This window comes from Dasypus novemcinctus, chromosome 5, assembly GCF_030445035.2.
Source record: "Dasypus novemcinctus isolate mDasNov1 chromosome 5, mDasNov1.1.hap2, whole genome shotgun sequence".
In the NCBI taxonomy this organism is placed as follows: Eukaryota; Metazoa; Chordata; class Mammalia; order Cingulata; family Dasypodidae; genus Dasypus; species Dasypus novemcinctus.
Genome location: NC_080677.1, coordinates 48,034,722 through 48,056,130, shown reverse-complemented (window position 1 = coordinate 48,056,130; position 21,409 = coordinate 48,034,722). Strand labels below are relative to the sequence as shown.

The 21,409-nt window shown below is 34.5% G+C and overlaps 1 protein-coding gene and 1 non-coding gene across 2 annotated transcripts in view; both read right to left on the bottom strand.

Moving 5' to 3' along the window:
• The window catches only part of VWDE (von Willebrand factor D and EGF domains), a 74,607-nt gene extending 56,516 nt beyond the window's left edge, over positions 1 to 18,091 (bottom strand). The window contains 11 exon segments of the mRNA XM_058296536.1: positions 3,775 to 3,848; positions 4,093 to 4,310; positions 7,490 to 7,570; positions 7,573 to 7,633; positions 9,188 to 9,277; positions 10,020 to 10,202; positions 10,204 to 10,268; positions 13,835 to 13,896; positions 13,898 to 13,966; positions 13,968 to 14,062; positions 17,877 to 18,091. Coding sequence (XP_058152519.1) covers positions 3,775 to 3,848; positions 4,093 to 4,310; positions 7,490 to 7,570; positions 7,573 to 7,633; positions 9,188 to 9,277; positions 10,020 to 10,202; positions 10,204 to 10,268; positions 13,835 to 13,896; positions 13,898 to 13,966; positions 13,968 to 14,062; positions 17,877 to 18,026 — 1,148 coding nt within the window. The 5' untranslated portion in view covers positions 18,027 to 18,091.
• On the bottom strand, positions 9,542 to 9,702 carry LOC111764290 (U1 spliceosomal RNA). The gene has a single exon (XR_002796939.1). It is a non-coding gene; the product is annotated as a U1 spliceosomal RNA (small nuclear RNA).
• Positions 18,092 to 21,409: the final 3,318 nt, after the last annotated feature.

Genomic DNA, 21,409 nt, shown 5'->3' with positions numbered 1-21,409 from the left:
CAGATTGGTTAGATGACATGACCAAGGACTATTTGTTACTGAAGGAAATAAAAAAACACTTAAATATATTCATATCTCATAAAGCTAAATCCCATATTCTTTTTCTTTTTGGCCTTTACATTAATATTGTACCTTCTTTGTCTTTACTACAAAAATATTACAATATTACTGTTAACTATGGTCTATAAGTTACATAAGTTGTATTTTCCCATATACACCATATTCTTAATACTGTTTAATAGAGGAGCATTCTTATATTTATATTAACTATAATCCTTATCAACCACCAAAATCATTGTTATTAGATTATCCTTTAGCTGTCTTTCAATAAACATTAACCTCCCTATACTTACCGTTTTCAGCCACAATCACATTTATAAATCAGCACTGTTAGTTAAACTAATTATAATGTGCTAAGTGAACTCTATCCATTTCTAAATATTTACAATTGACCTTACTAAATATTCTACATATATGTACATATACTTTGAGGCAAGAAAAAAGTCTAAATTTCTAATAGTTTTTAGGTCATAAGTATTCGTCTTTATGGGACTGAATAAACAAAGTGGTGATAAACACCTAACCCTCTCCCACTACTCTTTTCCTCACTTCTTGATTTTCTTGAGCATAGCAGATTTGCTGAATGCTCTTCCCATCCAATCCATAGGGCTATCTCCTGCACTTTCTTCAAGACTTTTCCTAGATTCCATCATCACTTTATGGCTTTCCCTAACCACGCTGTTTCAATATAAATTGCAACCTCCACTTCCAGCCTTCCTTTCTCCATCCTGGCTTAAGTTTTCATGGCACATATCTCTATCAGGCATACTTTATATTTTATTTCTTAATTGTGTTTATATCTCTCTTTAGCTATTGAAAGGTAAGTTCTATGAGGACAGGGAATGTACTGTGCTCACAGACAGGCCTCCAGCACTTAGAACATGGTTTGTTACTTAGCTGTTATACAATTACACTTGTACTGAATCAGATTTAAAAAGTCATCATTATGCTTTTTCAAGACTTTCCTACTAAATCATTTAAGCCCTTAAAACAAGCATTAAGGATAATAACATTTTTATGCCACATACTTTGTGTCTCACATGTGGGATCAGTTCCATACAACTTTTTGAAACTTGTACAAACCTTTGGTCATCTTTTTTTTTTTTTTTTGAGGAGTTCTACATCTATTCTTTATTGATACTAAATAATTTTGTTCAAATGGATGACATTACAATAATATGTAAATCACCTCATGTCATGAAGAAACTTTTAACCTAGCACTGAGGAGCTCTTAATATTTTCCTTAGGGACATCTCATGGTCATGAATCCTCCAGAATTGTATATGAATTTAAAGGAAGCTCCTTTTATGCTGATATTAACAGCAGGATAGCTTAGATTGCTTTTTGGTTATTTTACCATTTTACTTTAAATTCCAAAGGCAGGTATGTAGGTATTCATTATGATTACAAAAGTTTTTCCCTGGGGTATTCTTTTTTTTTTTTTTTTTTTTTTTTTTAATTTTTTTATTTTTTATTGACTTTGTAATAATATTACATTAAAAATATATATGTGAGGTCCCATTCAACCCCACCCCCCCACCCCCCCTCTCCCCCCCCCCCCCCAACAACACTCGTTCCCATCATCATGACACATCCATTGGATTTGGTAAGTACATCTTTGGGCACCTCTGCTCCTCATATACATTGGTTCACATCATGGCCCATACTCTCCTCTATTCCATCATGTAGGCCCTGTGAGGATTTACAATGTCCGGTGATTACCTCTGAAGCACCATCCAGGGCAGCTCCATGTCCCGAAGATGCCTCCACCTCTCATCTCTTCCTGCCTTTCCCCATACCCTTTGTCCATTATGTCCACTTTTCCCAATCCAATGCCACCTCTTCTATGTGGACACTGGATTGGTTGTGTCCATTGCACCTTTATGTCAAGAGGAGGCTCAGATTCCACCTGGATGCTGGATGCAATCCTCCCATTTTCAGTTGTAATCACTCTAGGCTCCATGGTGTGGTGGTTGTCCTTCACCTCCATCTTAGCTGAGTGTGGTAAGTCCAATAAATCAGATTGTAGGTGCTGGAGTCTGTTGAGGCTCAGGATCTGGCTATCACATTGTCAGTCCAGAGATTCAAATCCCCTAAATATATCTTAAACCCCAACATTAACTGCACCTCCAGCACATTAGCATGAAAGTCTTATGAAGGGAGATCCCATCTGAGTCCAGATTCATCACACATAAACACCATTTCCAAAGAGGGGCCATCTGCCCTGGTAGTTAACCCCATCGGCCATGACCATAACTCCCATGGGTCTCTTTAGCCCTCAAAGGAACCAATATCTGGGGGTTGTATCTGCTTTATCTGTCTCTCTGACTCTGCTCAGTTGTGCATGAGGGCAAACCTTCTGCCAGCCTCCAGACTCTTTTTTAGAAACTCGTAGCCATATAAACTCATTTCTCCTTTCCATTTCCCCCTTACTTTAGGTCAAACAGCATTTTAAAGTCATGGTATTTTATGTAGACATGGATATTCTGCTGATCCGCATTGAACCTTCCGTATAAGGTCATTTTCCAGTTGCATCATCAGTTGGTAGTTGATAGTGGTCCCTCGTTGCCAGGGAGGCTCATCCCCGGGTGTCATGTCCCACGCTGGGGGGAAGGCATTGCCTTTACATGCTGAGTTTGGCTTCGAGACTGGCCACATTTGAGTAACATGAAGGCTGACAGAAGGAAATTCCCAGGCACAAAGTTGCTCTAGGCCTTGTTATTATTTTGGGTTTATCAGCTCACAAGCATAGTCATTAGTATCAGGGGCTCACTGTTGAACCCTCACTCCCTCCCGGTCCCCACCACTGTACCTGGGAGACTGTCGCTGCTCCCCTAGGGACCACGACAGAGCACCACTGGCCGGGAACCCAGTACCCCCCCTACTGTGGTTTTTAATTGTTGCCACTATGAGTATATCCAAACATTACCATGCACCCTGGACATATGTTCTGTACAGCTCCCTGTCAGTCATATATCATCTGTCATTGGTATCCCATACCAGTATCCCTCCATTGCCATTGTTGAAACACTCTGTGATCCAGAACTCCCCGAAATTTGAAGCCCAATATAATGTCATGGTCCCTTACTAGGGAATGGCATATAGCGATGAGTTTAAAGGATAGATAAAGAACTTGGATAAAGTTAGATAAAGAACTTAGATAAAGAATGTTGACTTGAAAAAATTCCACATCCTATTTTCCCCCCCCCCCCCCCCCCCCCAATTATTCAGCTTTTCTTCACAGGAGTCCTAGACCACAGCAATGTATATATATAATATACAGCACTCTCCCTGGGGTATTCTTGCCATAAAACAGGGATGATCAGTTTTTAAAATAATTACAATGTGTTATTTTAAACATTTTGCCTAAATCTTAAAGATTACTTCAATATCATGTAGAAAGCAATTCAGTAAATATCTACAAGAAATAACTTCATTATTCTTAAAAACAAATTAATGACTAGGCAAAAATGATTTTCTGTGTTTGTAATCATCTTTACTTTTACAACTTCAGATTCACAAGTATTTCATGTTTTTGTTAAGGAATATTTTATGGTAGAAATTCTATATCAATAAACTAGTATTTTGAAACAACCCAGTGATGTCCCTAATGCCTTTCCTTTCTGATTTTTAAATAATAAAGCAGTTTACTGTATAAAATAAAACAAAACCATAACAAATAGGATATAATAAAAAAAACTTTTAGGAAATTACTTGCCATCAAATATAATTACATGTGGATCAATAAATGAATAGGAGTAAGCCGTTGGGACATCCTTTATTCTGATCTAAAAAGGAAAGACACTGAAAATATCATTAATCCTTATTTAGGGATATATAATCAATAGAAACCTCAATTCATTTTCAATTAATTATTGTTTTATTGTAAATTTTGTATAGTTATGATTATTGAATCATTTAACACTAGAAAAACTTTTACCAGATGACTTTGAAGTCAAAAGCTCTAAAGGTATACTGATAACGTATCTTTTAAAAGCCTTGCTTACAAAAAGATTTTTGCAATTTCTCCACCTGAATGCTGGCTGGAATGTAACTGATCCACAGGAAATCCTCATGAACTATAGGTTCCACCACTATCTTTGTAACTCTATCTCCATCTCGAGAAAAATCTGTTATGGAAGTATAGTACACAAAAGTACAACTATAGCTTCCATTAGCACAGGATGATGTCCAGTGAAGGTCCACATGACAGGAAGACAGTGCCAAATTTAAACCTAACTGTTCTTTACCTATTTTAATGAAAACATAATGTTTAAATATTTCTCTAGAGATAGGCTAAACAAAGCATGCAATAATTTGATTAACATGGAACACTACTGAATAGAGATTATTCTTTAAATATTTTCTTTTATAAGTATGGATATTTGCATAATTTTCTTTTTTTCCTTCTTTTAGCCATGTGCTCACAAAATACCTCTCCAATAGGCAACTTAAAATTGTAATTTGTGTAAAGTTTTTGAATTTTATCCAATCTTAAAAAATAATTAACTTCAAAATAGGCATATATATATACGGGAAACGGACTTTGGCCCAGTGGTTAGGGCATCCTACTACCACATGGGAGGTCCGCGGTTCAAGCCCCGGGCCTCCTTGACCCATGTGGAGCTGGCCCATGCGCAGTGCTGATGCGCGCAAGGAGTGCCCTGCCACGCAGGGGTGTCCCCCGCATAGGGGAGCCCCACGCACAAGGAGTGCACCCATAAGGAGAGCCGCCCAGCGCGAAGGAGGGAGCAGCCTGCCGAGGAATGGCGCCGCCCACACTTCCCGTGCCGCAGACGACAACAGAAGCGGACAAAGAAACAAGACGCAGCAAAAAGACACAGAAAACAGACAACCGGGGGAGGGGAGGGGAATTAAATGAATAAAAATAAATCTTTAAAAAAAAAAAAGGCATATATATTTATACACACACATATATAATACTATTTTCTCTTTTTTTAAGATTTATTTTTATTTATTTCTCTCCCCTCCCTCCCCCACACCAGTTTTCTTTTCTCTGTGTCCATTTGCTGTGTGTTCTTCTGTGACTGTTTCTATTCTTGTCAGTGGCACCAGGAAGGTGTTTCTTTTTGTTGGGTCATCTTGCTGCATCAGCTCTCGTGTGTGTGGCACCATTCCTGGGCAGGCTGTACTTTCTTTCGCGCTGGGCGGCTCTCCTGACGGGGCGCACTCCTTGCTCCTGGGGCTCCCTTATGCAGGGGACACCCCTGCGTGGCAGGGCACTCCTTGCGCGCATCAGCACTGCGCATGGGCCAGCTCCACACAGGTCAAGGAGGCTCTGGGTTTGAACTGTGGATCTCCCATGTGGAAGGTGGATGTTCTGTCCATTGAGCCAAGTCCACTTCCCTATAATACTATTTTCAGTAAGATTATGTATATCTCTATATATCTGGATAAAATCAAAAGTAATGAATAAAATTAATCCTTTCTTTCATTACAAAATATATCATAATTTTAGTACCAGGATATGTAATTAGATTTTTTTCTGTTTAAGAATTGGGCCTTGAGCCCAGCTATTTCCCCAATATGTTTTACGTATGTACTCATGGTCCATCCATAGTTGAATGATATCAATGCCTTTTTAATGGTTAATACAGGGTTCAACACCTTAAACAAACAAAATGAAAAATTAAAAAATAACATAGGGATTCCACCCCAATTATGTAACATCTATCTCCTTTCGCTCCCCAAATGCCTCAATATGTTTAACACCTCAAGATTCTCCCCTCTCCTAGAAAACAAAGTGCAAGAAATAAAATTTGAAAGCAAATGGTAACGAGGAGGAAGAGGGAACTCCTCCAGGAATTTGTATAATTTCAAAAGGCTAGAGAAAGTAAATAAAACGGTAACAAAAAGAAGAGTTTCACACAAAAATTGAGGCCACAAAGGAAGTATGTGTGCTTATATATCCTGTCATCACATCCAACTGATATGAGAACCAAGGTGGAAGAAACAGTAGTTTACAACTTTCTTTCTTTCTTCTTTTCTTCCATACATCTTTTTTGGGTCAGTTAAATGTACACTACAGAAGATTCAAATTTCCTGAAAAACATTTTCTCTATGCACTTTTTCTAAAAATTATACATTTCCATGCACATAAAATAATATTGGAAACATTCATGCTCTTGAACAGCTTCCTCAGGAGAACATGGAATAAATCTGTCCTAGATCTAGCCGGGATATCATTTCCTTTGGTTTATGATATGTGGACTATTAATTGTTTTGTTTTAGCATGTGAAAAAGCAGCATAATGTTTGTAGAAATATACTAAAAGACACCAATTTGTTTTCTATAAAAATAACTTAAAGAACACAAGTGGAGAAATATCCATGATGAAATGCAGAAATTTTTCTCCAGAAGTATTTAATAAAAGAAACGATTTTCAATTGTCAAAGGATATGCACATGCAAACTTCCAAAACACAGGAATATATTTAGGGTCCTCTTATATTATTACAGCAATGCTTGCCTGGTTGAAGAATTGAGAGTATACAAATAAATTTTACAGTATATTTGTACCTGAAGGAGATCTTTGCTTAACACAATTTTGGCAAATATCAATAACATCTTTCTCTTCCCTATTGATCACATAAACTGGTGCATTTTGCATAGTATGCAACTCAGAGGTAGCTTAAAGTAGAATTGTGTCAAGCAGTACAAAAGAGAGGGTTTAATATCATATTTCTGGGCTGAAATTTCAAAACAGAGTTTTGCTCAAGATGCTGCTGATATCTGAGTGAGGAGTTGGGTATGATGTTTACTGTTTAATATCTTAGCAGAGTCTATCTCTATTCCTTTTTCTATCCTATTCATTTCTCTTCCTGAGTGCAACATCCTTTGTCCTCTCATAGTATACTTTTCCTGTGGCGTTCAGCTCTGTAGGATGGCTGTGACAATGAGGTATCATAACATCTACATAATTTATAATTTAATAGAAAATTCTGAAACAAAAGATCCCACATACAAGCTTACAATAGGGAGTTAAGTGCAAAGAATGTGTTTTGAGCCCCATGTTGCTCAAGCATGAATTTTTAAAGTAACTTATCATACCTCACTTAATGGGGATGATTTAGGAAATCTTAAGAGTAGCTTGTCCCTTACTCTCTAAAAACAAAGCAAAGAGAGGAATAAGGACAATGAAGAGTGGAGGGAACAAGAGAAGGAGAAGGAGGAGGAAGAAGAAGAGAACGAGACTGTTCACTGAATTATTATTATTTTTATTTATACATTGAACCCAGGAAGGATAAGTGTGAATTATTTTGATGATAATAAATTTGTTCCAATATTATTAAAATGATTGAACTATAATTTGATATAAATTAATTACATGAATACCAGCGACTCTTTCTAAAGGAAAAACCTTCATTATTATTTGAAATTTAATAACAAAATTAGAATTAGTATATTACATTGATTAATGGTTTTTAGTTTTAATGATACTTTGCATTCCTGATCAGGTTCACTGAATTCAGAGCAAACAACAGGTATTTGCTTTCTATTTTCAATTGGTATTCTTTCCCATCTTCTGATATCATGCTCAATTCAGGGTGTAACTGGTACAAGAAAGTATGTAGAAGAGTCATGTTAAAAATCAAATTTATTTTTAAGATATAATTTTGAAAGGGGATTTTCTCAACAGCTCATTTTTTTACTAAATGATCTGGTAGTAATAACTTAAGCACTGGGATTTTGTAATTAAACAAGACAAAATGAAATCCATAGAAATATAAGCAACATGAGTGCATAAATCCATTGCAAGTCTCCTCGGCCCTGCCTTAGTGAGCAGGAGAGAAGGGAGGGAACACAATTTTTTTTTTACTCTTCCATTTGTTTGCTAATGTTTCCTATATCACACCAATGGAAGAGTCTATTTATTCAACTCTGTTAGAAATTTAGGTATTTTTAATACATAAATCAAATTATTGTTATTACCTGAAATATCTCAACTCTCTGCTTATTTCCTAGATGCAGCTTTCCATAGTTGGATTTGCCAAGTGCTACACCCTAGGGCTGGCCTTATCCCAGTTTACAGGCAAATCCTAACTTGATGCAGAAAGTCTTTTATACAGTCTCAGTTCTTGGCTAGCCTTCAGAAAAGGTTTTTCTGTATTGAATATTATCCCTGTTAGCCTGATTAGAAATACCTTCGGGCTGACCACTGGCCCTGGCTTTTTTTGCTAAGCAAGCACTTACCAATGTAGACCCAAAGGTAACTCTTTCCCAAGGTCTGAGCTCTGCTTCCCCTCCCAAAGTATTACATTATTCTGACATCATAGTCCACTCTTCTCACTTCTTTCCCTGATCCTTACTGAGTATATGAGCACTTTATTCAGGAACAGGTTTTATCCTATTCACAGTCTATCAACTATCCCATTTTGTCTTTGGAGTAGTGTTGAGTATGGGGCAAACTCCAGTTCTGCAAATGGGACCTTCCAGCCGCAAAGGGCTTGCTTGCGTGTATCCTTTGATAGAATTACCTGGATTATTCTTCAAAAATAGACTCCAGGGTCTCAATATTTTGATTCAGTCTGAGATTGATGTGGGCTATGGGTGGAAGGCTCTTTGTCTCTTCAGAGATAACCCAAGCTGTTTGACTTGTGGGTGTGGAACAGTAAGAGGCTGCAGTCCTGCCCTTAGGGACAATGGCAACCGCTCCAGTCCCAGGCAACAGTTTAACAATGCAAGGGCTATAAACTTTAAGTATTTAGGGGAAATGTAAAAACAAAATATGCTAAAAGCTTATCTAGACTATCTGGAGTCAATGCTAAAAGCTTACCTAAGATGTGGAAGATATATATGCTAATTGAAGCCTATTGAGAACTGAAACAAAGGGACCATTTGGCCTTTCCTCTCTGTATAAAAGACATTTGAAAATCTTGTTCAGGGCTCGGGATTCAAACAGAAAGTTCCCGAGTCCGGCCGGCCGTCAATAAACCATTTTTCCTTCTCAAAATCATTCCTGAGTCCTGGCCTCTCTATACTCAAGTAATTGAACTTCTCTCAAATTCTACAACATGATGAGGTCCTGGAACCAGAATTCATGGACACTTTAGAAAACACGATCCCAGAGAAAAAAATCTTTCTGATCCATCCCCATTGCTATATACCTTAATGCCTGCAAAATACTCTTGGCTTGCAATGGACAAACTTTGTACACATGGTTTCTCCAAGAAAAAGATGAAAGCACTACAGAATATCTAGGAATACAGTTAAAAAATAATCACTTAACAATAAAATTATGGAGGAAAATGTGTAAATTATTAACCCTAAATAGATAATTCTTGGTATACTATGCATAAGAGTTAACAGAACAAACTAAATTATTATAAAACTTGCTTGGAAATTGAGAAAAATTCCATTATGAAATGCTACTTTTCAAGCCTCAACATAAAAGTGAAGTAACTTTGCATTTAATATATGTTTAAAAATGGATAAAAAGTAATATTGAAAAAAATTTTTTTCAGGGGAGAGCACAAACTGACCCCACTACCACAAATTACACCACCGAGTTTCCCACATTTGGGTAAATTACAGTGGTCAGCACACCTGGAATGCACTGGATAAGCCTTGCCCTGGGAAATCTACCTTCGTGATCACAGTGTCTCCTCTGCCAGGTAAGCATGTATTCAAAAATTTTAAAACATTTTTTCCAGAATAGAAGAATATCATTTTAAAATTAGAAAAAGACATATAGTTACAAAGATTCATCAATAATAATCAGGGAACTGTGAAAAACAGATACTCATGAACAGTCACTAAGATTTCTGACTCATAATTATCACTGCAAATAGAACAATTGCCAAAGAAAAAAGAAAAAGAAAAAATAGCAGTGCCTTATAACCTGGCGACCATATAATTTTAGGATATGAAAAAAAATGCATCTGTAAAAGTCAAGACATACATAAAAAGAAAGGAAAATCCAATTGTTTTTAAACATACCCTGTCTCCAAGTCCGAGATTTATGCCATCAAGTTCTAAAAGAGAGAATGCCTGAACTGTGGTCTCTTGTTTCAGTTCCTCTTTGATTTCTTGAGAAGACATTCTAGACCAATTTATGAGAAATCCCACAGAGTTGTTTGTAGGTGCTACATCAAAGGCACACTTAAAGAAAAGCCTGGACTCAAATCAACTCCACTACAACTTCTGGCCTTCCTGGAGGTGGTGGTGGCAATGAGACAGACAGATGACCTGGTTGGAGAAAAAGCATACTTTGTAATTGGGCAGTTTAGAGAATTGTGGAGGCTGGATTACAGAAAAAGTACATGAATGTTGTAACAGGGATTTATACTAAGGAAAAATGAAGTAAATTCAGAAAAATGATTATCCTCTAGTAATCAACAAAGTAGTAAATATCTTTCTTTGACCCATAATCACTCAAATATTGACACCATAGTATAATTATCAGCCCCTCAACTTACATTAATATATTTTGAATATGCATATTCCTGAAAGACTCTTAAACATAATAGTAATTTAAATTATTTTAAGCAATTGGTTTTCTAAAGGATGGATTAAATAAATAAAAGTAAGAATTTAAACATAATTGCTGTTATAAAAAAAAGGCCACTATAATGTAAAATTAATTACTTTCTGTTTTACTTGTATAATTTTCCTAATTATTCTGGATTGAAAGAGGTGTTATAGGGATGACTGTAATATCTTGGTGGAATATATCAAGTGTCAAACAATTGTCTTATTATTTCCATTTCTCCTAGATTAAAAAAAGTTCGAAGTTTCCTCTAAGAACTCATAGGAAGATTTTACAATTTTTATTTTCTGGACATTAACAAGATTAAATCTGGGGATCTGAAAGGTTTCTTCTTGATTTTTTTGATTTGTTTTGTTCATTTATGGAAAAGGGTAAAACATGAATGACCAATTTTAAAAATAAGATTTTTAAATGTTCTAAAATGCCCATAAATTTTAATCATATATGTGGTAATTTTATTATAATCACAAACTTAATTTTTCAGCTCAGCCCTGAAAAATTCTGATTTTGGAAAATTCTGAGATCTTAACCTAAATGTGAGAAAAAAACCTTATAGACATTCAAATATTTTGAAGTTTCATTTTGTTAGGTATCATATTCCGAAGTCTCGATGACATATAAAATGTTTTCAAATTAACCCTATTAATAAATATTTTCCTAATGTTTAAAAAAATTAGGCCAAATCAGCATATTAAAATGTGAACAAAATAATAAATTACTTTTGAAGGTACATTGATTTTTAAAAAAATATGTATCTGAGTAAAAATTTCTCCTTAACTGATTATTTCCAAATATGGAAAAACTATTTTCAGAAGTAATTATTAGGACTAGAAGACAAATGATTGAAAAGAAATATATGAAAATTAAATTATTGAATCAATATCTTAGTGTCAATTATCTGGGTAGATTGATGATTTCTTACAGCAGTGTAGATCAAAGAACATTTGTTAAAATCTACTTAAAGAAAAAAGTTTCACACACACTGTCAGATAAATTTCCTCTGCTTGAAAATCACAATTGTTATATCTTTGTCAATTCTAATATTAACATGTGATTAATAGCATGTTTTCTATCTTATGAAACTTCGTTGATTTTTAACTCAATATTTTCAAGCAGGTATTACTTCCCCATATGTATGATGTTTCATAGCAGTTTTTCCTTCAATTCATTGCATAAGCTTGTTGACTAGCATAACAAGTAGTTGAGATTGTTTATTAAAGGGAGAAAAGGGACTTCACCATAATATATGTGCATCATAATGAAAACCCATACCTATTATGTACAATAACCAAATTTAATGTTACTATTACCAGGAATATTGTTTTCTTCTTTTAAGAAATTAAATCAAAGGGTTTAATTAAACTGAAAATTTCAGATGTAGTAGTAATTTGTTTAAAGAATATTAGAAAGGGGGCTGGGAAATCTATTTGAATAGGAATAAGATGTGGAAAAGTAACTAAGAGTGATTTATTTGAGGGTTTTAGCAGTTTGATATTATAGATGAATTCCAAAAAGAAATATTGGATTATGTTTGTAAACTGATCTTTTCTTCTGGGCATGTTAGATTATATTGGATTCATATGTTTAATTGATTAAGTAATTATGTAAACCTCTTGTGAAGTAGGGAGTTGAGTCCCCACCCCTTGGTGAGTGGGGACTCACAGATAAAAGGCATGGCAGAGGACAGAGTTAAGGGTTTTTTATGTTGGAGTTTTAATGTTGGAGTTTGATGCTGTAGCCTTAAACTGGAACCCCAGGAAAAGAGGAACCCTGAACACAGAGAGAAGCAAAACCCTGGAAGGGAGGAGCCCAGGAAACCTGAACCCTCACAGACATCAGCAGTCATCTTGCTCCAACATGTGAAAACAGACTTTGATGAGGGAAGTAACTTATGCTTTATGGCCTGGTATCTGTAAGCTCCTACCCCAAATAAATACCTTTTATAAAAACCAAACCAAACCAAACCAAAGACATTTTCCCTGGGTAATGAATTCTAGAATGCCAGGTATTTCTTTTTTTTTTAATAATTTAAATCCTTTAAAGATGTTGATCTAGGGCCTTCTTGCTTGCAAATTATCTGATGAGAAATCTGTAGTCATTTTTATCTTTGTTCCCTTATATATAATGTGTGCCTCCCCCTCTACACTTTTTTAAAGTTCAGTCTTCTGTCATGAACTTCAGAATGATGTGTTAGTTATGGGAACTCCACGCAGGTGCCCCTGTTCCTCAACAGTCTCAATCTATATCATAGTCAGTACCAGAGTCATTAGACTTTTGAATATTCTAAGAATGGAAATCTCATGTCTCCTCTTAGGTATGGCCAAAACAGTACACTTGATTTGTCTCTCTTTTCAACCCAATAAGTTGGTACCCCTAATCTTTCTCTACTCAGTTATTCAAGCCAAAACACCAAAAAACAAAATCCAAAAGACAAAAAACAAACCTATGTATTTCTCTTGATTCTTTTCTTTCCATTTTTTTCCCCATGTCCAGTGCATCAGCTCTGACTTGAAAGGCATCTTAACACAAGACCTTCTTCCATTGCCATTTCCAAGCCATTTCTATGACCCTTTAAGCTACTGCCATCTCTCTCCTGAATTAATGCACTAGCTGCTAGAAGAATGGCCTGTTAAATACAATCCCTAGATCATATTATTCACCTGTTTAAAACACCGTTAAGATATCCACTTCAGTTGTGATTCATAGGTATTAATTTTATTATCTGGGTTATAACAAGTTAATTTTTGCTTCAGTATTGTTTGACTCACTCCACTAGAATACATATTTTATGAGTGTAGAGATCTCAGCTGTATTGTTAATCCCCAAGATATAAAATAATTCTAGTACAAGACAAACATTCAATAAATATGGATGAATGAAAACTTAAATCATTATAAGACACATTTTTCATAATAACCTTTACTCATCACCCTCTAACCCTTAATTGAAAAAGTATAAAGGGACATGAGAAAATCAAATAATTTTTAACACACTCCATTGTGTTCAGTAGGAAAATGACAAGAAGTCTGCTTTGATACTTTCACATTAACAAGTATTTTTGAAGATTCTCAGACCTTGGCAAATAATCCTAAACAAAATTTCTGGCCAATTGAAGCAAATAATTTAGCTGCTCTCTAGTAATAATCATAGATGAAGTCTCATGGTTAAATGTGCATTAGTCAATACCACCTTTCCAGAGAACAGCACACACCCTATACAAGATTTCATGATTAACAGATTATAGAATTTAAAGATGTTTTCTTACCTTCTGCACAATATCCCATTCATCCTTAAGTGGGTTGTAGTAAGTACTCTAGAAATTCCCCAGTTTCTTACAGACACTGGGATTTGAAAAAAATAGCAGTCTTGGGTAGTGCTAAACAGAAACTGCCATGTGACATGCTGGCAGTTGTTTTATTTCCCCAGGTTGAGGCCATGTTTCTGTATCTTTCAGAGACAACCAGATGGGGACTTGCATTCCACAGTGGTTCATCTTTTGCATTAAAGAAAGAAAAGGGTTGAAAATTCAGTTTACATTCATATGTAGTAGAAAAATCAGCTTTTGCACTATTTTTCTAAACAACCTTAAAAATATTAAATTATCCATCATTTAGAGAGCTAATAACTTATGCTTTTACTATAAAAATATCTTTAAGGAATAATAAATTTAAGACTTGACTTTCTTGTCACTATAAATGCCTTTATTCCATTTGTAACAATTTTGTTATAAACAAGGCAATTTCTTTGTCAGACAACTTGTTAATCTGTCAGAGAGTCAAATAAGTTGTTACTTGCCTCTTAACATACAGCACAAAGGCAAATTGATCTTGCAAATTTCTTGAAAAATTGCTGGAAATTATACATATATATATATGAAGCTAATGTATAGTTCAGAAAGCATCAGAAATCAATGAAAAAGGAAAGATTCAAAATCTTGTGATGGAACCATTGATTCGTAACTTAGGAAGAATCAAGTTAGAGCTTCACTTGAAGCCAATTATGAAATCATTTCTAGATGGAAAATATAATTAAATAGAAAATTAACCCAGGATAAATCAGTAGAAATTGATTTGGGAATGACTGAGGCACTTACTAAAAGTATGACCTTGGTGAGGTTCTCTACATCCGTATCTTTTTAAAAAATTTTTAATCTCCCCTCCCCCCAAGATGCTCTCTCATCTGTCTACTCATTGTCTGCTCATTGTATCTGTCCATTCTGTCTGCTTGTTGTGTCCACTTGTGTCATTTTGTCTGCTTGTTGTCTGGTTGTCTTCTTAGAGGCAATGGAAACATAACCTGGGACCTCTCATGTGGCTTTAGCCACATCTGCTCCCCTTATCTTTTGTATTAGGTAGATTGCAATACCCACCTCACAGTGCTGTAATGAAATAGTGCATATAACAAACCTAGTACAAAGCAGTGGCTCAATAATTATTAAACAGTTTATAACTCTTATTATTTCCATGCTTAAAAGCAAAGTAAAAATCATTAAGAAAATGACTGATAGAATAAAATGTAATATTTTGAAAATAAAACAACTAAAAGTTAATAAGGGGAAATTATTTGTAAATAGTATTGCATTGATTTTATTATATTTATTGTTATTATATTTCTTATTTTATTTTAACCGTGTAATATTATACATTTTAAAACTTGGAGACCACACTTGGGTCCAATAATGTCTAGTGAACACACGAGTATATTTAGTATTGGAAAAGGTATGTTTATTTACTGCTAACTGGAATTGAAAGTTGGCATAAAGTTCTAAAAAAAATAATTTAAGTGCCTGTATCAAGAGCCTCAAAAATATACTAACTCTCACTAATTCCACTAACAAGAAAACTCAATGATTTCACTTTCATCTTAGTAGATTTGCTAAAATTATGACAATTTATATGCACATTTGTTAAGTACAGAATGACATAGCAAAATTCTGAATGTACAGACATATGGCAATGGTTTAAATAACTATGATTTATACTTATGACAGAATATTATTTTCAAATGTATTAATTTATAATACAAAGGAAAATACTGTTATAAGTGTAACTGAGTAAAAAGCATGATCTATGGTTTAATGCATCTCGTGAACTTTACAAAAAAATATAAATAGAGAGAAAGCGCTAACAAAAGCCAATAATACTTATAACTGCGTGGATGGATTATGCATGAGTGTTATTCCTTTTTTTTAATTTTTGGTAATGCACATATATTACTTTATAACATTATAAAAATAAATTTATTTAAACAGAGTTGTATTATCTTGGGGAGAAAAGGGAAATTCTGTCAGGCCTGTAATTTAATTCAGTTGAGAAGGTGGATGCCATTGAGAGCACAGCATGACTATGTGTTCTGCTGATTGCCAGGAAAAGACCAGGAAACATTCATCTTCATGTTTGCATGAGGGTCTAGACTCAATCACAGTTAATTCAACCAAAATAAAATAACATGAAGTATTTAAGGATATAAGAATTGTACTTTTAAAATCTGATTTTTTTCAGTTTACTGAAAATGAAATTTCATTAAAGTGATAATCAGCAGATAAATAAAAAGAAAATAAAATTTAGCCCAATGCCACAATTTAAAATTAAACTCTGCTAAAATTTGAATGTCTTTCCTGAGGTCCTTTTACATTATGTGCTTAACAAGGAAAACATTTCTGCTTCTGTGTAAATCACGAAATGTGAGCAACAAAAAGGAAAATGAACATCTATTAAGAAATGAGACTGTATGATGCGATCGCTCCAGTGAGGATGTAAAGTGGTAAATGATATATGGATGTCACTAGTTTTTTGGTTTTTTTAATTACTATTTTAGAGTGATATCAAACCAGGTCCTGTATATGTTTATATAAAATAAAATCATGTGTGATAACTAGCTCTTTTGTCATTTGGCAAATGTGACATGGATGCATTTTCTTGAACAGATGCCTGTGTTAACTATAGATCACATATCACATTTGTACACCCACTCATGTCTGGTCTCACTCAAGAACCTGTCAGCTGGGACAGATAGATGGAGACTTTGTGATATGAAATGGAAAGGGATATGCTGTGGGAGACACTGCATTGCACTACCTAACCCCAACTTCATGCCTTTGAGGTAAGTAGATTGACTGAAATCAGTGTTAGCATCCACATCTACTTACCTCAAAGCACTACTAAGAAATCAAAGGAGATTACATAAGTGAAAGTGTCCATCAGTTTGGAAAATTTAGGAGTTGCAAAAGAAATGTCAGGCTTATTCTTAGATCATATGGATAGAGATGTGATACCAATAAACAGGATTAGGATTGAAAGGCTACTTTGTAAAAGTGTCATATGTAAAGATAACGTCTTTATTTATGGTGATGACATCATCAGCTCAGGGAGTAGCACTAAGAATGAATTAGGGGAAACCAGTATGAAAATCATGGTAAGGATAACAAGAATTTGATGATGAGCTTAATAATGAATGCAAGCAAGCTGAGGAATGACTAAGAAATCATGTTGTGCTTTTATTCTTCTTGTATTTATTCTTTGAGGCATTTTGGAAAAACATGCATTAGTCAAAGTTCTTTGAGTGAAAGAAACCAAACAAGACATTGAGATGATGAGAATCAGAGTATGGTGTGGTTAAGAGGGTGGACTCTGAAAAGTTAAATTGTAGAAAAACACACCCTATATGATCCATTTATAAAAGTTCAAAAAAAGACAAAATTAAACATGTGTTTGAAAGACCCATTCTTATGTGTTCACAACTGTGAAGAAAAGTGAGGTATTTTTGGCTGCACACAGTGTCGGTTTGAGGAGGCTTCCGCAGGGTGAGGGTATTGAACGTGCTGCAGGTTGGGGACACTGAGATTTCACTGCTGGGCTGAGTTCTCTTTAGTCTTGGAACAGGAGTTTTAAGACCTGCAGGGTTCATGCCATCAGAGTGTAAGGTTAAGAAAGACAGTATCAGGAAATAGTGGAAATGATGATGATAGACTTTATCCTAGTCTAATTTTATTGTGAAAATTATAAAGATATTGTAGGTAGAAACACTTGGTGGACGCATGGCATATAATATTAACTACTACTATTATTATTAGAATGAAGAATTTGGGAATACTCTGAATTAAATCAATCTTGATACATAATAAATGTAATAGGTGTAAGAAGTAAATCAGTTATAAGGAACAATTCTTCTATGAAAAGAATTACATAGGAAAAAATGCATGTAGTTCTTGGTGAACTGAAATACCTCAGCACATTTGGTGGGCATCTTAGCAGGTCAGTCAAACAGGGAAAACAATAAGATCCAAGGGAAAGGGAATGGTCACATACCAGGTCTTGCACAGCTGACTGCTGGAGGGGCAATGAGTCCAAATAGACAATTTTATATGGGCTCTGAAGAATCTGGCGGACCCCAGGAGAGCATTCCTGAGTTAGAATGGGAATATAAGTGTCTTTATGTAGGTGTTTCCTCTTAAACATAGTTCATCCCTCCTGAAAAATTGAATTCCAAAGCAAAAATGAAGTAAATAAACACAGGTCTGAAACGTTAGGCCTTGTTCTAAGTCAAAGGTAATTTAACTTGCACTTTCCAGAAATACAATAAATGAATCAACAAAACTCTTTAGAATGTATGTTACTTAAGCTTCAAGAATTTTACTGGCATTTAATTTAGACAACCAATAGAGTTAATTGCTCTTGAAATAGGATTTGGTTATTCCTAACACCGGAAGTCACCTGAAGACTTCTACCAGGCTCCCGGGTGCCTCTGGTGTGTGTTCCTCCAAACTTGCATGCCACTACTGATCTTCTTCTCTGCTAAGTCCTGGAATGCAAAAACCAGACTTATTCTTTGAGTGCCAGTCAAAATAATTTTTGTAGTTTTTCCCTCATATTGTAGTTTCCTGCATGCTTTGGTACAGGAAAGAATACTAATTCCAAACACCTTTTAAAGGTTTTACTTTTTTTTAGCTAAAAAAGTAGTAAGCAAAGCAAAAGGAATGAAGTGGGGACTGTTTTGAAGGAGAAACAATAAAAGAATATGGAGAAAGGAAAATTTCTATAGTTTTTTTTTTCATTTTAAGTAACAATAAACTTCAGGGAAGTTTTAGATTTATAAAAAAATTACTTCGAAAGTACAGGGAATTCCCATAAAACTCCCCTTCCCCACACCCACCCCATACACATAGTTTCCTCTATTATTAACATCTTATATTAGTGTAGTTTTTAAAGGGAAGTTGTCTTCCAAGAGTCCTTGGCCTGGAAATGGCTTTTGCTGTCAAACCATTAGAGGCAGAACATAAAGATCTTCTTCCCAGGACCAAGGCATGAGAGTCAACTACTGAAGTTATCCAAGAAAGACAGGCCTTAGTTTTCCAAAGAGGGAATACAAATGGCTAAAAACAAAAGAGCAGAAACAAATAAACAAACCTGAAAAGATGCTCAAAATCACTAGCTATTGGGGAAATGCAAATCAAAACCACAGTGAGATATTATTTCATATCTACTACAAAGACCATATCAAAAAAAAACAACTACAAGTACTGGAGAGAATGTGAAGAAACAGGATGACTTTATATACTGCTGGTGGGAATGTAGAATGGTACAGCCACTGTAGAACATTGTCTGGAAGTTCCTCAGAAAGCTAAGTATAGTCTTGCCATAGGAAATGGCAATCATGCTACTACATATTAATATATACTCAGAAGAAGGGAAAGCAGGGATGCAAACAGCCATTTGCACACTGATGTTCATAGTTGCATTATTTACAATTGCCAAAAGATGGAAACAACTCAAATGTTGATCTACCAATGAATTATCCACAACAAAATGTGGTATGTTCATGCAATGGAATACTATTCAGCTGGAAGAAGAAATTAAGTCTTGATGCATGTGACAACATAAATGAATCTTGAAGACATTATATTGAGTGGAATAATTTAGACACAAAAGGAGAAATATTGTACGATCTCATTAATACAAACTAATTACAATGAGTAAACTCATGTAGTTAAAACCTAGAGTTATTAGGAGATAGATTGTGGATAGAAAATGGGGAGCTGATGCTTAATGTGTGCAGAATTTTGAATAAGGTTGATTGTAAATGTTTGGAAAAGGATAGAAGTTATGGTTGCACATTATTGAGAGTATAATCCACAGCACTGATTTATGGGTGTGATTGCAGTTTAAAGAGGGAAGTTTAGGGCTGTATATGCCAATAGAAGAAAAGCTGGAGGATAAACTGGTGACTACATAACATAGTGAACCATGTTGTAGATGATGACAATCCTGTTGTGGGTGAAGAACATATAAGAATGCTTTTTCACGAATTATAACAAATGCATGTCACTATTACAAGGTGTTAATAATAAGGTGGTATATGGAGAAAATATAACTAATGCAAATTATCAACTACAGTTAGTAATATTGTTAAATTTTTACATCAGTTGTAACAAAGGTACTATACTAATGCTAAGGAGCAATAATAGGGGTCCATAAGGGGTCAGGGAATCTTCTTTATGAAGTAATGAGAATGTTCTGAAATTGATTGTGGTGGTGAATGCACAATTCTGATTGTACTGACAGCCATTGTATTAAATATATTTTGGATGGATTGTATGGTGTGTGAATAAAATAGTTTTTAAAAAAAAAGAAAGGAAAACAGGTCTTGTTTGAGGCTCCTGGACTCCCAACTTGCTCAAATAATAGGTGTTATTCAAATAAAAGTACAAATCACTATCCTTGTTGGATTTAAGAATATTTGTTGACCCAGTAGGCAAGAAAACGCTAGACTTTAGAAATTACATTTTTGAAGGAAAACATAGCAACAGAGAAGGATTTCTACAAAACATAAATGTAAAAAACAAAAAGAAATGCAAAAGAAAGAATTCAAATGTTACTATAGTACCTCACTGAGAAGAAAATGACCTAAGTAAACAAGACTTTCAAAACATTATTACATAATTTTAGGGACAGAACTCTCCATACAAAATCAATTTCCTAACTAAAATGAAGAAGAAGCACAATTATTTAGAGATACTAAATTACAAGTGGACCAAAAGATAGCTTATACAGATTAAGACATTATGTTTTTCTTTATATTTCATTATTTGTAGTTAGAGAAATTAAACTGTGCTAAGATTTTATTTTCCAAAATAAATGATTTTCTTTAAAATTTTTTAGGAGTGACTTCAAAAGTCTCCTCTTCCCTTTTTCTTTCTTGCTTGATCATACTTTAAATTTCTCAAGAAGACTGTAATCCAGATGGTCCTAATGACTTTAATCATCTCAATTTGTCAGCACCATATAAATACTCTAAAGAATGTCTGTGGGTAAAAGTCAGAGGATTTACTATCATTTCAGCTAATTTTGAAATAACTCTAAGATCCTAGGAAAAGATTATATCTGCAATACCTGAAAATATTCTTCTTGCCAATAAAGGAATATTGCAACTTTTTAGAAACTAAGAGAAATATTTTAAAAGAAATTACTAATGAATTTTGCATGAATAATTGAAATGTTTTTCTGATCCCTTCTATGCAATAGAATTTTGTCTTACTAAAAAGTCAGTAAGGTCTTTTTCTTTCTGTGCCATATTTCTTCTTCCTAAGAGCTTTTGTACTTTTCACCTTTTTTCTCTTTTTTACTGCTTGGAAGATTTGTTTTCTAGTTTGATGCTAAATATGTAATAAATGTAGTAGCAATCAGAAATGTGGCATCAGCAATATTAAGGAGTATGCAATATTTAAGCAGGAATTATTTATTTATGTATTCATCTATTTTTATTTAATATTTATTTTAGAGGAAAAGTCTTAATTCTTATAGTTAATAATTACTCATATTTTGTGCCCAGTTATAACCTTGAT